Source organism: Falco naumanni, chromosome 1, assembly GCF_017639655.2.
Source record: "Falco naumanni isolate bFalNau1 chromosome 1, bFalNau1.pat, whole genome shotgun sequence".
NCBI classification, from domain to species: Eukaryota; Metazoa; Chordata; class Aves; order Falconiformes; family Falconidae; genus Falco; species Falco naumanni.
The window spans coordinates 127,287,298-127,303,752 of NC_054054.1; the positions used below are offsets into that span (position 1 = coordinate 127,287,298).

General features: G+C 43.2%; 1 protein-coding gene across 1 annotated transcript in view; it reads right to left on the bottom strand.

Moving 5' to 3' along the window:
- Window positions 1-16,455, bottom strand: part of FASN (fatty acid synthase) — a 44,862-nt gene that overhangs the window by 15,223 nt on the left and 13,184 nt on the right. The window contains exons 9-28 of the mRNA XM_040582302.1: window positions 15,230-15,689; window positions 14,696-14,883; window positions 13,740-13,929; window positions 12,227-12,321; window positions 11,674-11,808; window positions 11,180-11,383; window positions 9,487-9,602; window positions 8,845-9,020; window positions 8,309-8,500; window positions 7,940-8,020; window positions 7,657-7,845; window positions 7,142-7,321; window positions 6,717-6,920; window positions 5,155-5,465; window positions 4,618-5,007; window positions 2,491-2,655; window positions 2,168-2,286; window positions 1,907-2,061; window positions 1,367-1,570; window positions 247-397 (exon numbers count right to left, since the gene is read on the bottom strand). Of these exons, the coding sequence (XP_040438236.1) occupies window positions 247-397; window positions 1,367-1,570; window positions 1,907-2,061; window positions 2,168-2,286; window positions 2,491-2,655; window positions 4,618-5,007; window positions 5,155-5,465; window positions 6,717-6,920; window positions 7,142-7,321; window positions 7,657-7,845; window positions 7,940-8,020; window positions 8,309-8,500; window positions 8,845-9,020; window positions 9,487-9,602; window positions 11,180-11,383; window positions 11,674-11,808; window positions 12,227-12,321; window positions 13,740-13,929; window positions 14,696-14,883; window positions 15,230-15,689 (3,905 nt within the window). The remainder of the gene's footprint in view (window positions 1-246; window positions 398-1,366; window positions 1,571-1,906; window positions 2,062-2,167; window positions 2,287-2,490; window positions 2,656-4,617; window positions 5,008-5,154; window positions 5,466-6,716; window positions 6,921-7,141; window positions 7,322-7,656; window positions 7,846-7,939; window positions 8,021-8,308; window positions 8,501-8,844; window positions 9,021-9,486; window positions 9,603-11,179; window positions 11,384-11,673; window positions 11,809-12,226; window positions 12,322-13,739; window positions 13,930-14,695; window positions 14,884-15,229; window positions 15,690-16,455) is intronic.

Genomic DNA, 16,455 nt, shown 5'->3' on the forward strand with positions numbered 1-16,455 from the left:
CACATGGAGCTAAGAGCCCAAGGAAAAGACGAGAACCTTGTGCAAGCTGCTGTAGAAAAACTAGTGCTCAACTCCTGCAGCAAATCTAAACCAAATCCTACAGCTGCTTGTAAGACTATAGCTCTGTTATTGTTTCCCAGAAGGGAAGCTACCCATTGTGCAGTACTCTGGTCAGATCAGGGCTGGCAGACTGGAGCAGGAAGGCAAATCTTCACACACACAAACCAGGAAAGAGAACTGATTTACCAGCTTTTAGGCACCTCCCATAGAAACCTCTTGTCACAGTCTACCACTGTAGCTAGACCCTTTGCTGGCAGCAATCCCATCACTCTTCTTCCAGCCAGGTCCCGTCCTGAGAACTCCATGCCCAGCATGCACTGCTGCAAAGCCCAGTTACCTGAAAGAATGTTAGCATTTTTTACTAAAATTCCTTAGTCAAGAATTTACTGCAACAGTAGTCCTTGAAAGTTAGAACCCCAGAGACAGAAAATGTGCTGGGATTTGTCTACTACGTACACAGTTCATAAGTCCACACAGTTAATTTCTTGCTACAAGAGTAGTGGAAAAGGACTTTGTCTCATTAATCTTACTCTTTATTCTTGATGATATTGCTTTAGTTTCCAATTTTCAACTGTGAAATTTCATGGAAACATCTTGTTTCAGAGGTGATTTTGTTCCTCTTCCTAGTTTATATATCATTCTTTTTCTAAGGGTGATCACCGGGAAACATACTCTGAAACCTTCGTTTTTGCAAATGCCCATTTTTGGCAGAGACTAATCTCAGTCATGAAGCAAAACCCAGCCCCGTAAGAGTCTCCAAACGCACTACTTACATGTTCCACCCTCTCTCTCCTTTAAAATAATATGCTTTAAAACCATTTAATAGACATTACGTTAACTCTTAACTCACTATGAGACAAGATATTATCACCTCCATTTTGTAGGCAGGAGACTACTTTACCTTGCATTTTTCTCCCCTAAAAGCCAAGCATGTCCAGTAGCACGGCAGCGTGAGACTTTTGACATTCTCACTTTGGCACATGCCTTGCCCACCTCTGGAACATCAATCAAGTTGTTTCACCTCACAGTTGATATCTATGCAATGGGGCTAGTAATGTCTCCTCACAGCAAGGTTTATTAATTTTGCCATATGGGAAATGGGACTGCAACTGGAAATAGAGCTTTTGCAAGTTTTGGCATACAGCCCTGCAGCAGGGCTATACTACTGTTCCAAAAGTATGCTTTCTTGCTAAATAAACCTGTATACACTTTATCCAGTGCATGACTAACATTCAGGAGATTATGTGAATAAATTCTAGATCAGCAATACATAAATAAAATCACACTAGAGGAAAATGTAACTCACCAGGGATAGCATCTGGAGAAAGCTTTCCTGTAGCCAGCATAATGTCACGGAAGTTAAGAGATGCATAATAGACTTTGCAGAGCTGAACATCAGGATTAGTTGTGTGGAAGTGTCGAAGTGGGGAGACAATCCAGCGAAGAGATGAGAGGTCTCCACGAGTCAACACATTTACATAGGCGTATTCTGTCAGCTCCTGAGGCTGTGCTGCAGAAGAACAATAACAGAACGTTACACACATTAACACAGGCACACACTTTCCAGAATGAGTAAATTCCTTGTGTATTTGCTGCCTCCTCCCCAACTTTCTCTCCAGAAAGACCTTTCTTACCCTATACTACTACCCATATTCTAATAGCTCATTCCTTCTGCTGGCACTAGAGCATGCTACTGTTCACTGTGAGCTGGAGCAGGAGAATTCCAAATTGTCTATTAAAAAATAATAAAAAAAATAATTGTAGGAATGATAGCTACTCATTTTCTATTTGAAGTCCATTCAGACTCAAGACCCTGTAAGCGATCCTCAGACCTCAAAGGCGTTACCTTGCTGCAGCATGAGATGCCTGAAGGAGCCCCACTTTCCATCACGATAGACATTCGCCACCAGGTCCCTCTGAACCATCTTCTGCATCTCCAGGGAAGAAAGACTGATGGGTGGAACAGCTGATGAAGGGTTCAAGTTGGAAATGAACACACACCTAGAAGACAAGAGTTGTCATTTTGTTTGTTTTACTATAGCTTCTTTTCAGGCCTATCACAGAAGTATCTCATTTCCAACTGTGACTCAAGGGCATGCTTACATACCTGATTCTGTGGCCTTCTGCTTCAAGGCGAAGGCAGTTCACCATTCCCAGAATTCCTGAGTTCCCACAACTGGTGGCAGTCAACCACACAGGCTGCTCCGATGTGTCAGCCAAGACCTCCTACAGGACAAACTGTTTTACTATAAACCACAGAAAGGAAATAGCCCTTGTATCCTTACGGCAGAGATGAAAAACTTGTATTTTAAGAAAACTAAACAAACACACATGGAGAGACACACACACTTCTTTCAACACTGCTAAGTATCTCATTTAGAAATTGTAGTGATTTGGAAATGCAGGTATCCAGGACACAGGAATTCTCACCTTTAAGGATTCAACCCACTTAAAATTGGTGTCATCTACTGGCAGAAAAACGGGTGTTTTGACAGGGGCTTGCCGGCGACATAGGAAAATAACTGAGCCAAAGAATGATTTCTTCATGGCAACCAGATTCATTGAGGCTTTGCTGAATAAGCCTTCCCACTGTGCCTGTCAAATCAGGTAAAACAACAGTTAACAGAAAAGTCCGAAGTCAAATGAAAATACAAGTCACGTCTATACTTCATGTTCAGTCTCCTCAAAAATGGCTTCACCAGGAACAACAGGCACTGTCCCACCTCTTTCTTGCTTTTGCTTGAAATCTTGGCATCTGTTCTGTATTGTTTCAGTAGAAGTATATTTGATTAGCAGTATTTTATCTATGTCTAGATTACTCCTTCCTCCCTAAAAGATCTTCAGAAAGCAGCAGTACAATTATCTTGAAGCCCTGGTTAGGGAACTAGTCTTACACACTACCAGGTGTGCAAAAATCAGCAGTGATCATGCTGTCAATCCCACGGCGTACTCGAACGTGTCTAGAACTTAATTCCAGCGATAAGGCACAACTCCACAAACACAACATACAGATGCCAACATAGAAAATAATGGAAGTGGAAACACAGAGTTTAGATGTTATCAGTTTATGTCACATGAGCCCTGTCTGCAGAAGAAGAAGTAAAGTGGGACAGAAGAAACATGAAAAACCAAGTCACCCAAATCCTTCAGCTGCAGGGGGCTGAGAAGCAGCAGCAAACACTAGCAGGGAAGAATCATTGTAACTTACATGTACAGGTGCAAGAGCATTTCAGAAGAACAAGAGAACTAATGTGCATGTATGGCATATCCAGAAACAGGCTCTACAATCTGCATGAAATAAAGATGGCTGCAGGCTCTCAGAAAAATCCATTTGTTTTTTTATGCCAGCCACGAAACAATTCCACTGCAATTTACAGCAGGATACCTTATATTGGGAACTAGGTACAGTATCCCTGCCTAGAAAACTTTAAAAACTATATGAAGTCCTGCCTACTCCTGCCCGTGTCATATTGTTTTCTTTAAAGCAGGTGCATTCAACTTGCATGTATCTTCTCCAAGGCATTTGCTAATACCAGGCTACTGACACTTATGAAAGATCTAGGTTTTAAGCCATCAGCTTCAGTAGCATTCAGACGCAAAGCTGAGGACTCATCCTTTCTTCTTAAATACCCTTAAAAAAAAAAATCTCTGCAGAAGGTGAAGGGCTAGAATCCATGTAATTGCAGAATTCAAAATCCAACCCCACCATACTCCAGAATTATAAACAAAGAAGTTTAGCCATTAGAAGTGCTACTCTCTTCTTATTCTAAAAAAGAAGCCGAGAGGCGACAGCCCCTCAGATCAGGAGGAATGCCTATGTTCTGTAGAGGGGCAGCCTCCCATTACTGCTTAGTCTAACAGCTGCCAAGAGAAGGCAATGTCCTAGTTCACATCCTTACCCTAGCCACTCACTCTCCTCCTCTTGTGTCAGCATTGGCATTAGTTCATCTGTACAACATATTGGTTTGCAGATAATAAGGCAGATACCCTTCTCCCCTGCCCCTTCTGAGGGCTTGTTTTGTTGCATGTCATTATGGGATCAGATAAAGTGTGGAGGAAGGGAAGGAAGGAGGACAAAAGAAAAGAAGACTACAAGAGAAAAGCCTTCCTTTCAGGGAGCACTTCAATGTTAGAAGAACTTAACTAGTTTGTAAAGTCTCACTCCCAGCAGTGATATCGAAAGGAAGAGAGATATTCTGAGACTCAAGCATTTTAGGATCCTACAGCGATAAAGCTGTGCCCTACCCAACAATGCAGCACGTTTTAGCTATAAAGGAATTATCCTATTCAGTATTTCCATACAGATTACGTAGATATACAAAACAACAATGAATAATTTCCAATGCATTAAGAAAGGCTTTCCTGACTGAACTCACAGTTCACTCTCCCAACCTAGTATGTGGAAATCCACAATTCTTCTCTTCTGAAGAGCTCTTTATTACATATTCCTGCATAGGGTCTCAGTGAAAAGCAATATAAGTGATGTCTGCTCAACAAGAGCATCTGCAAACAGCACGCTCCAGAATATAAAGTATTTGTCCCTTCCAGGAGGCTTACCTCACTCAAGAAGCTGTGTTTCTGCTGTAGATCTGGGTTTGTAAGGAAACTGACAAGTTCTCCAAGAGTTTCTCCTTTAAGGAGGGTGTGTACCAAAACAAACCCTCCTTCTTTCACTGCAGCTGCCAAATTAGAGAGAATTTCAGTGGTGTTCCCTAAAACACTTGTGGAACAGTTGTATACCACCAGGTCAGCATTGGTCAGATTTCCAGAGGGAAGGCTAGATGGATCCCACTGGCTAAAGAAGATTCCAGCATCCTGTAGCTCTGTTTCACTAGCTGAAAGACTTTTCAGGTTGTGGTCAGTGGCAATGTACTCCAACTGCAACAAGGGCTGAGTATTCAGAATACTTTTGACACGAGAGAACAGATGTCCACTTCCTGCAAGAGCCTGTGAGAAAAGGGGAAGGAAAAGAGGAAACCAAGTTGAAACATGAACGATATCCAAAATTATAACTGTAACAATAGAAGTATGTGATCAGGTTAGAGGAAGGCCTAGAAACACTAGCTGTGGTCCCATCTTGGGCTTCCAGCTAACCTCTACTATCTTCATCCTGTGACTGATCGTGTTCTCCAATGCCACATCCAGGCAAGTCTTCAACTCTGAAGAATCTAGCAATCCATTGAGAAGAGGGTCGTCCTGGAAGTGCATTTTCTCTCGAGTTACGATCTGTTCCAGCTCAGAATAGAGGTTTCCATTCAGTTCCAGACGGCAGATTTCAGCAAGGATATGCTGAAGGCCCTTCTGTATGGGTGAGAACTCTGCAGCAGGCACTGCAGTTTCTAGTCCAGGGATGACTAATTTGACCCCATGCACTGCCACCTTAGCCTGTAAGTTCTGGATCAGATCTATGGAATAGAAGGGGAAATGAAAGGAAGAGTCAGATTTTCCCCAAAGATGATTCTTTTCGGTTTTGCCTCCATTTGCTACACCAGCTGATCAGCACCACAAATTACAGAATCTCCTATCATTAGCATAGCCACAAAGATACCGTACATGCTCCTGTACATTCATGTGACTACGTTCCGTGCAGCAGCTGCAGCCCCCAAACAAGTGGGCTTTGTGGCAAGACAGTCTAAACCACCCAAATAACCTGTGGCAAGACTGACTGGAAGAAGGCAACTAACAGAAAACTTCTGACTGATTTAGGGAGCTGTGGAGGGAAATTGTAAGATTCCGCAGATACAGAAGTATTACCGTGCTTTTTTGCTTTATAAAAACCAGAAGGAAAATAGTTCATCCTGGCTGCAATCGGAAACAGCATTATGAAAAATAAAATCCCACTACAGCATATGTAAAAAACTTTCAGGAAACAGTACTGGGACACTGCAGAAGAACAGATATCTTTAAAATCTATTATCAAATCAAAGGATAAGTGTGAAGACACTTTACCAATGTAGAATGACAAAACTGCTGTCTCAAGATAGAGCAAAACTCATCACTGGAGTAAAAACTTCCAAAACCCAGTAATTTCTTTCCCTTTGATGAAAAGGCACTTAAAGCAATGAGCTGAGTGGATATCTTCCCATCCAAAGAGCACTGTACTAGGCTACCAGTTTCACAATAGACTAAGCCCTCCTATCCTATTCTTGCAGCAAACACCAATTTTTTTTTGCATGTCTCACTAAAACACTTTCCCCTCCTTGGATATGGTCTTGTGCCCACAACCAAATGGGAACAGACATGTCAGCTTACCCATCTTGGCAGCTCACAGGGGAAAACAAAACAAGAAAGCTAAAGACTTGAGGAAGTCGGCTCTCCTGTCAAGTGTTTGTAGCCATCAAGCTGGATTTCCCCTTATGATTTATGCCTCTCTGCTTGCAGAGCAGGTTGTGCCATCCAACACTGCACTGACTGCTATAGAAGGGTAGATGCCCCTCCTCATGGCTTTACTCCTACGCACACTCTAGAGATACCTCAGGCAGAAGTAGCTCTTAGCTTCTAGCAAACATACAGACACAAGACTCCTGCTGAAGTCCTCTACAGAGACCAATACTTTATTTCTTGGATGCTCTGAAGTAGTATGAACAGCTTCCCTCAGACATTCCTGTCAGGCTGGAAGATTCCCCTCATGTGACAAGAAAACAATTCCACTTTACCTTTGCAGTGCTCCAGATAGGTATGAAGATGGACACTGGAAGACAAACAGTCACTTTCAGTATAGGGCACAAAGCAGAATTTTTCCAGGGTGGGAGGGATTCGTTCCTGTTGTCGTCGTGGTGCCACAGAAGCATGAAGACCATTGATCTGAACACCTCCTGCTCTGAGGCTATTAAGACAGTGGTCCACAACAACATCACAAGCTGAAAGATAAGAAAGAAGAGTAAGTTTGTATCAAAATACTGTAAGTATTTTATTCAAGGTGATCAGATGAACAGTGCTATGTCAGACTGTTACAGAAGCTGCAGAACAGCTTGGAGACTAAGAGGGCCCTCCAAAGTCCATCCTTCTTCCTTAGAACTCATACATTCATCCACACAGCAGTCAAAGCAACTAGAAAAAGCCCAAGCATGAGAGACGTTACCTTCTACGTTGTCCTGGTATTGGCACACCTGCTCTTGATGCAGCACTGGGTCAATACACACTGAGCGAATCCTGGTGGGTAAGCGCAGACTGCGCCCAGTCTCAGCCAAGATTATCACATGCAGCAGGGTGTCAAGGAAGGTCACCCAGTTCCCATTCCACAGAACTTTCCCTCTGCTTGCTGCAGAAGAAGAAGAGGAAGCCTCACTGATTCTGTTATTCAGCAGATGCCAGAAGCCACTGCTTATCAAATGCAAAGTCTGCTGCATGTACCCAGCTCCCCCTGTAAACTCCCAACAGTCAGTTCTACACTGGGGATAACAGCTTTCCCAATGCTCTGTCAGAACTTGTAGCTGCTCTCCATTATCACACAAAGTAAAGTTACCACACAAATTGACAATCAGGTGGACTGTCAACACAATTAAATTAAATTAAATTAAAATTAAAATTAAAAGGTCAAATATTTAATCATTACAATAACCATGCATATCATTCTTCTATAGAAAGTAAATTCACCTTCACTGTTGCATTCCAGAACACCCTGGAAAGTTGGTCCATAATTATAGCCACGCAGATGCAGCTCTTGGTAAATGTCTTCTTTCAAGAGGCCAGAGTCTGAGCTCATGTCTACTTGAGTCTGAAAGTCCACTGTCTGGTTGTGGAAGTTCTTCAGATCAGTGTTGTTTTCTAGGAGGGAAATCTTCCCTGATGGGCACAGTGGCAAGAATAAGAGTCATCAGTGTCCATAAATAACGGATTTTAGCATGACAGTGCATACACATACACTTCTTTCTCTTACCACTCACAGCCAGATTCCCATTCCCTGACACCTCAAAGCAGTGGGAAGCAGGCATCAGTCTGACTTCCAGCTGTATTGATCCTGCAAGAAACATTGCAGAAGATGGGACTGTGAGGTCATTCATTGCTACCATCTGCAAGCAGAGCTTTCTTTCACCATCTCCAGACTCACTGTGCACAACATGTAATGAAGATGACTATAACACGTGCTACTTGACTGTATGAATTAACCTCTTTGTTCAGTCGTGTCACTCTCTTCTTTATATTCTTTCTCCCATGTTCCTCCTCATTTTCCCCTCGCACTTCTTTCCTCCCACTCCCTTCATCTTCATTATGCAGTTTTGCAGTCATACCAGCACTACTCACTCACCCTTTTTGGGAAGGATAGTTGCCTGATGAATTGTGACTTCTTCAAGCATAACAGCTGTTCGCTCCACAGCCATACCCAGAGACCGTGCCAGAGTTCGCCAAGCCAGTACGAGGTACCCAGTCGCTGGGTACAGGACTCTGCCATCAATACAGTGACCAACCAAGTAGTGGTCAGGAGACTCAGGACTCACATCTGTCAAAGAATAAAGAGCAGAATAAAGATACCAAGAACACCCTAATAAAAAAGGTTTTCCCCCCTTGATGTCTGTAAGAGGTTCTACCCAACTACCCTGCCTGGCAACGCACACTTCCCAAAACTACTGTGAGTCTGAACCAAGACAGTTCCTGCTCTGTTCACACTCTCTCATTCCATTTCAGAATCAGGTCCAGTCTTTTTCAATCCAAACATTAAGCTTCAGAAAGTGGCTTCAAGGATACAGCTTTGACTATCCTTTTCCTAGTTTTTAAAAAAAGGAAATGCAGAGGTAAAGCAGGAAAGAGATAGACCAACAAAAACCCCCAAACAGGCAAACACACCAATATTGTAGACTGAAGCAGATGCAGAGCCTTTGGAACCTGCTGGAAAGTCTTCAGCTTTTGGAACATCCCAGTCCTGGTTGTGGTCCCATTTGATGTATGGAGATATAAGGGGTGTTCCCACTGGAACAGGGTATTTCACAAGTGGGAACAAGTTATTTCCAAGAACATTTATCCTAGGAAGACAAAAAAGATCAAGACAATGAGGGAGGCAGGGGAGTAGAAAAAAAAAAGGGGGGGGGGGAGGGCGGGGGGGGAATTGAACATAACACTTAGAGGTCAGACAGTAACTGGCCTTGGGCTCCATGTCAGATTTCTCCAGGAGTACAAACACTTATTGCAGCCAAATTTGTAATTCTAACAGTCTATAAGATGCAAAGTTTATTTCCAAGAGCTAGTTCCAGGTTCCTAGGCCTTCTAAAACGGGACACCTCTTTAAAGGGCACCTTCCCAGCCCGAACAGTCTCTAACCCAAGGCAACATTTCATAAGTGAGCATGTTAAATATGTAAAGCACAGATGTAAAGCCCATAAATTTTTTCCAGGTTTATTGAAGGAGTATTTCAATCCTGCATACTAGAGAAGAGACTTGAATTATCTCCTAACTGATACCCCACTCACCCTCTTCCCTTAGTCTCCTTACCCAGTTAAATGAATCTTCCCAGTCTGCATAAGGAAGAACTCCAAATTATTTTTGTGCTCTTTTTTCATCAAAGGTAGAATGGTGCAAGTTGGTTTCAAAGTTCTCCTCAAGATAGCCTGGTCAGATAAGAGTCCATAAATCACTGGAGGAAGGCATTACTTACTACTTTGTCTCTGAATTTTTCTCTGTAGATCTCAAGCCACTTCTGTTTCTGTGCCAAGAGTTCTGCGTTAAAGTGCTAGAATGTACACTTTTAACGGGTAAGAGGAAGAGCAGCACAATACCATTCCAGCAAACCAAGAAGTTGTGCATCTGGTAAAGCAGAACCTTCATAATATTAATACAGTTCTGCCAACACACAAGTCTCCCTTTCCCAAGCAAGACTGTCAAATGGAATCAAATGCTGCACTTCAAAAACTGCAAAATCACCCTCTCAAGCCTCCCACTTGTGCGCACGTGCACACATGCACAGAAAAAGCTTAGGCCCTTACTCCAGGAGCAGCCCCTTTTGGCCTGAAGCATCCCAGCGCATTTTCCAAGTAACAGCTATTAAATCAAAAAACGCCTGACCCATCTTGTATCTCCTCTTCAATTTGATCCCACCATCTTTAAATGGGAGAAGGAAGAGAAAACCAGAACGCTTTCACACCCAGCTGATAAAGTCTTCAATCACTTGCATTAGAACCCAGAATTGTACAATGGTTTTAACATTATCTTTTTATCAAGAAAAATATCTGCCTAATTTAAAAGCTCTGCTCTGATTCTCCCTTCACGTCAATTTCAAAGCATAAATAAGACTAACATAACACAATAAATATACACCGGATTGTAACTCAGCAGCACTGTATAACTCTTCAACTTGATTCAGAAGTAACTATGATTCTTTTTAAGACTTTCCTCCTCTTGCATGCCACAAACCAAGTAAAGACTAGTCCTTGAGACTTCAGGGACAGGCACAAAACCGCAGCACTGATCTTGCTGAGCAAGTGCATCCTAATATACCTCCTGTTCTGCATTCCCTATTATGGACCTAATTCCACAAAGATCATTTCTTATGAGGTGGGGAGAAAGGCAAAACGATCATAAGGAGAAAGAAGTTCATGAAGAAAGCAAGCTCCTGTGGTCTCAGGCTACTTGGGCTAGGAGAAGATGGGGAAACACCACTACCAGTCACCACCTTCTAAGACAAAAACCTCAAACCAAATCAGCAGATAGATGGTGATAACAGATTTTTCATAGAGTAAACCTGTTAGTCTTGAATATCTCCCCCCATTCCAAGTTTCACATACACTTTCCATTAGATCCAGTGAAATGCTTTTCTTACTCATCGCACAGTCCAGAGAGCCGACTCTGCTGTGTGCATGGCAATGAATAAAGGCAACAATGTGAATATTTGGATGGGGAAGCAGTAGTATGTTGGGGTTTTGGGTTTTCTGTTTTGCTTTGATTTTAAGATTAACATACACCACCCCCCAAAAAAACCCAAACCAAATGAAAATTCACACAAAAAAACCTCCATCAATAAAATGCTAAAACTGGGAGAGACTCAAAAGTACTGGAGGGAGAAAGCATTTACCACCTAAAACACAAAACCGAAAAAATGCAGCACTGTTCCCTAGTCCTTGGGCCCTCAATCTCCTTGCTACAGCAGCGTATCAATATAATATTACGCTGACACAATCAAACATAATACCTGTAAAAGAGCATGTGGAGCAATCTCTACTACAACAGCGTTCTCCGGAACATGCTTGAGACCTTCGTGGAACAGCACCGGATTCACTAGGTTGTTCACATGATATTCTGCAGAGGAATTCCTAGCCAGTTCACTCTGCCACTGAGATTCAGGGATTGATGTACTGATCCATCGTGCTGAACGAGGTTTAGGGTGTGGAATGATCTACAGACAGACAAGGAGGCGGCACAGGAGGAAGAGTTACATGTCACAGAAAAGGCAGGCAAAAGCAAGCAGCCCCTCCTTTTCACAGGCTATTTTTCTCAGCTTGATTACTCAAGACATCCTTCTCCTCGAGGCCACAGGACTTCAAACCTTAGGTCTCACAGAGGTCTACATGCTTAAGGTACTTCCTTGTCCCCCTAAAGGGAGAGACCCTCCTGAGCTCAACATCACTTATACTCAAATCCAGGTGCCCGAGCACAACCATGTGAGCCACAGTTTGGCAGCTTTACCTTCTGCAGGGCACTAAGCAGCACCGGTGCAATAGATGCCATATAATAGGAATGAAATGCCACTCCAGCGCTGCGCACCTCCTTTGCGAACACACCATCCTTTTTCAGTGTGGTGACAAACTCAGTCACGGAGTCCTAAGAAGGGGAACATAAGTGAACTCAAAATGAAAGCTCACAATGTATTTGGGACCTGTATGAGTCACTGCACTCCTTCCCCCCGGCCACGCCCTTCATCACTTGCCACTAAGGGGAATCATATCTGGGATGAGGTTATCTCAGCATTGTAATGTATCACTCATCACACTCATGGCTGTAAGACTTGTAAGACTATTCAGCATAAGAGATCTTCTATTACTAGCTTACTGAGGCACTAACATCATGTCCTCTCACAGAACACTTGAGCGTTTACGCACAGCACCATGTCCCCTCCCGTCCTTCAGTCCTGCTCCCCCTTGCGAGTAGCTGAGTTTTAACTCAGCTTCATGCTTTCTTCAAACCCAAACTTCATGGGTCCCAATCACTTCCGTATGCACCGTATCAGCTCCTTGCTCACCAGCGGCCCCGAAACAGTGACAGTATCTTCAGAGTTGTGACAGGCTGGTACCACATTGGGAGGACAGCGTTGCTTACATTCCTCCCATGTCAGACCTGCAGAAGGAAGCCCTCAGGATAACACAAGTATTTCTAGCAGCGAGCCTCGTAACAGGAGGCAATCTTAACCACAGAATCACTGTGCTTAATTCAGCGTTTTGCAAAACTGGCAAAGGTTCTTAAGAGAGAGACAGAGATCCACTCTTGTCCCCAAAAGTGATTCTGCAAGAGCTAAGGATACTTATCTCAGGGCTTCAACATGCCATTTATCACTGTTCTATTGAATGAGAACAAGAACAGATGACTGAATCTTTGTACCAGCCCATTAAGGGATGGGGCAGGGGAAAGCCCACATGCTTTCAAAGAAGCTATAGAATCGGTTACCTCATCTTGACCTTAGCAACCTGAGCTAGAACAGGAGAGACAGACAACACATGAGCTTGACTCACGGAAGCTGAGAGCCACAAAATAACCATAGAAATTGACAAATCTAGTGGCTTAAACTAGGTTAACACATGCAGCATCCTGTCATGTATTAAATGGATACAATAGGAAGAATTTGAATCAAACATCAGATTATGAAAAACGTATTATATGCAGCACTCCAAGGTAAGTTCTGTGATAAGCTTGTCATGTATTTAATATAAAGGAGAAAAAAAGCTAAATTAGGTAGGTAGTCCTTTACAGCATTAGTTAAAAGTAAGAAGTCTCAGACTGTAACAAGTGACCTAGTCAAACACACAGCATTAGACCTACAACAGCTTTTCCCTTAAGTATTTCAGGTTTTAACTGACCACTGCATCCAATACTAACACACACAAAAATAGTAATGTTACCAATGAAGCTACACCACAAAGAAAACCTGCTGGGTCCAAAGTTCAAAATTTCACTCCATAGTGGGCAAAGCTATATCACTTACAGAAACACTGAGCAAAGCTTGTTCAGGAGAAAGCTTCTGCCTAAGTGCAATTAGGCTCATGTAAGTTCTACCAGTATTAAATACCACGAGCCAGTTGCCCACTACATAATAGTGGCTTACTGCTTTTGCATCTCACTACTCTTGCAGACAATCAGATTATTGTTTTTTTAAAATAATGCAAATATGTATATATAATGTGTGCGTGTGCACACACACATCTCTCTCAAGAGCAAAAACACCCAGTGCCTTAAGTTTTTCACCTCTCTTTTCAAGGAGATTACTTATCAGGCCTCTGTCATTGGTCACCCATCAATAAATCTCTCTGTTTCCACTTAGTTTTGGATGGATTACCAAAATTCTGCTGCATTGCAGTCAGAAATTAGTACTATTATATCAACTTCAATATTTAATAATGTTTTCCACATCAAAAGAAAGAGGCAACAGTAGCCAAAATTTTACAGACGTGACTGTCTCTGCCAACACATTTCAGAGCCCAGTTTTACCCCAATGCTATACAGAGATAGGATGTACACTCTTCTGGAAAGGGTATACCTACCCACAGCAGCCATTCCTCCCGGCGGCAATTTGGCCTCTTTAACGCATCGTCCCCGCCAATAAGCAGCAAGAATAGCTTCTTCATGACTTAAGGAGTTATCTGCGTAGCCACAAGCTAGTTCACCCACTGAGTGGCCCAAAATCCCATCAGGCTGCAGACCTGCAGCCTTCAGCAGATCAATCTGGGCAATCTGCAAGGAAAAGTAGGATTAGTGATTCCATGCCAGAGTAAGCAACTATCGGGCCCCAAAGTGAGTACATTGCACACAGCAGCAGTGAGTACATTGCAAAAGGTCTTTTTGGTACATTCTTCTTGGCCTCACTGCGTTTTTTTCCCCCCAGCCTCATTTCAAAGCAATTCCAAGAATCACTATGTGACTCCAGTACTGTCTGGGCCTCTCCACTATGCAGCTTTCCACTAAGAAGCTATTTCAAACAACAGGAGGTTGTCAAGAGCATGTCTGTACAAAGCAAGAGGCAAGACCAGCTTCCAGATGACCTTTAAAGCTCTACCTCTCTATACTTTATCAAGAAACAACGAATCCCACATTGACACTCAGAATTAGGAGACTTCCTTTGGCATCTTTTAGTTCACTTGCAGAACAAATTTTAGAAGGCATTCAGCGAAACCTTGTTCTTGGCACAAACACCTTCATAAAACTTAAAAGACATTCCTTAGTGTCTTAAAAGGAGAAAATGCCCCATGCAGATATACACACACACACATCAGTTTAGCTCAGTATTTGTCCAAGCACCTTGCAGGTGGCAGAGCCCTGAACTGCTAAGGGTGCAACACGCTCCCTCCTATCAGAGAGGTATTTCTAACAGCTGCCATTTGCTGATTACACAGAACAAGCTTCATTAATTGGTATAAAGCGTTAAGGGCCAGGCACACTAGAAGAGTATGCCTATGTGGATTGAGTCCATAACGACCTCCACCAGCCATCTGAGTCTTACCTGGATAGCAGCTAGTCCAACAAATGCATGGACAGTGTCATCGAAAGTGTTTTCATCTGCTTGCAGAAGCAGGTCTGAGACCTTTAGGCCTGTGTTCTTCAAAGCCTCGTCTGAGCGCAATATAGACTGGCGAAACAAATCCAGCTTCATAAGGCTCAGGCCCATACCTGTCCACTGTGTCCCCATGCCTGCAGAATAAGGAGGGAGAAAGGGAGCTTCAGTAACGCTCCACAAAAGGACATCACACACTTGCTCTGGCAGTGAAAGAATTCTATCCAAGAGCAGAACACTGTACATTTCTATTATCCCCTAAATTAGGCACTGTTTTTTATTCTCCTGGACTTTACTATCACCAGAAGATAGCAAAGTTGGAAGATCAGATAAAAATACAAGAAACATGAATCTCCTAGACATATCACAGGGCTGCAAGATATTTCCTCATGCTATAGTGAAAACTACATTACAGCACAGAATGCAACTGCCCAAGCCCCAGATCCAGAGGAATGCAGAAGCTTGGACCCACTGCACACCTACCTGAGCAGATGTACCAGAGCGGTCTACCAGACGCTTGAACTTGCTGAACCTCTTGTATGTCACTCTCAGTGCCAACTAGCGCATAGCCCCTGTAGGGCATGGAGGACACAGGAACCACAGAGATATCGGTGAGCAGGCTTACAAATGGGCTGCATCCTCCATGTTTTCTGCTCTCTTGAATTAGTACTTCCACAGCTTCCTGGGTTCTGCCACAAAACTGAACCAGTCTTGGCACGTTACAAGTCTCAAGAGGCTGGTGTTTGTTCTCATTCGGCCTCAGAATGACATGGGCATTAGCACCTCCAAAGCCGAAAGAGTTGATACTGGCAAGGCCACCTTTCACTGGTGTTGGTTTACAAACCACCTCCAAAGTGCCATCTTGTAAGGCAGGAATATCTGGATTTGGGGTATTGAAATGAAGATTTGGAGCCCATAGCCCATGTTCCAGAGAGAGAATGACCTGGAAGAAAAAGCAGTGTTCTGTGCTCTGCATTTCCTTGTAACAAACATTCTTTTGTTACTGTTTTACTACAAGTGACCACATAGAATACACTAAAGCAGCTCTCTAAGGGACACTTCAGAGAATAGCGTTACTGATGTTCACCTAGGCAAACCCTAACTCCTTGCAGGAAGTCAGCAGTGGTCAGGGTGGTAGCTTTAAGTTCAGCGTTCAGACCCTTTCTAACTGGAAAGCCATGCAGTTTTGCTGGTAAAGCAGCCTGGCTACTGTAAGTATCACATCTTCCTTCTCCCCTTTTAGATTCCTGTCCCTTCATTACGCTCTGCTTCATCTCTGCCCAGTCACACAACACCACACATGCTCTTCCTTATCACAACAAATGCTTCTGTTTCTGCCTTTGCTGGGAAAGAGCCAAGTTGAAGCATTGGTAAAGGAGTTTGCTTGCTGCTTTGCACCCATTTGTTGTCTTCCTGACCCAAAAAAGCAGGAAGAACAGAATGGTGAGAACTGACAGAGCCAAAGGGAAGTACAGAAGCAGGATGAGAGTTAGAACAGCTGTGTCAAAAAAAAGAGCTCCCTTCCCTCAGCAGCATCCTACAGACAGCCCATGACACCAAGCCCATACTCCTCTGAAGCACAAGTCCAGCAAATCACAGACTACAAAGTCAGTTGCCAACACCCTGCGCTCTCTGCATCTGGCAGTTCCTTCATCACCCCGAAATCGTCAGAGAAACATACTGGTTGGGGAACTGTTCTTTCAAGTTGA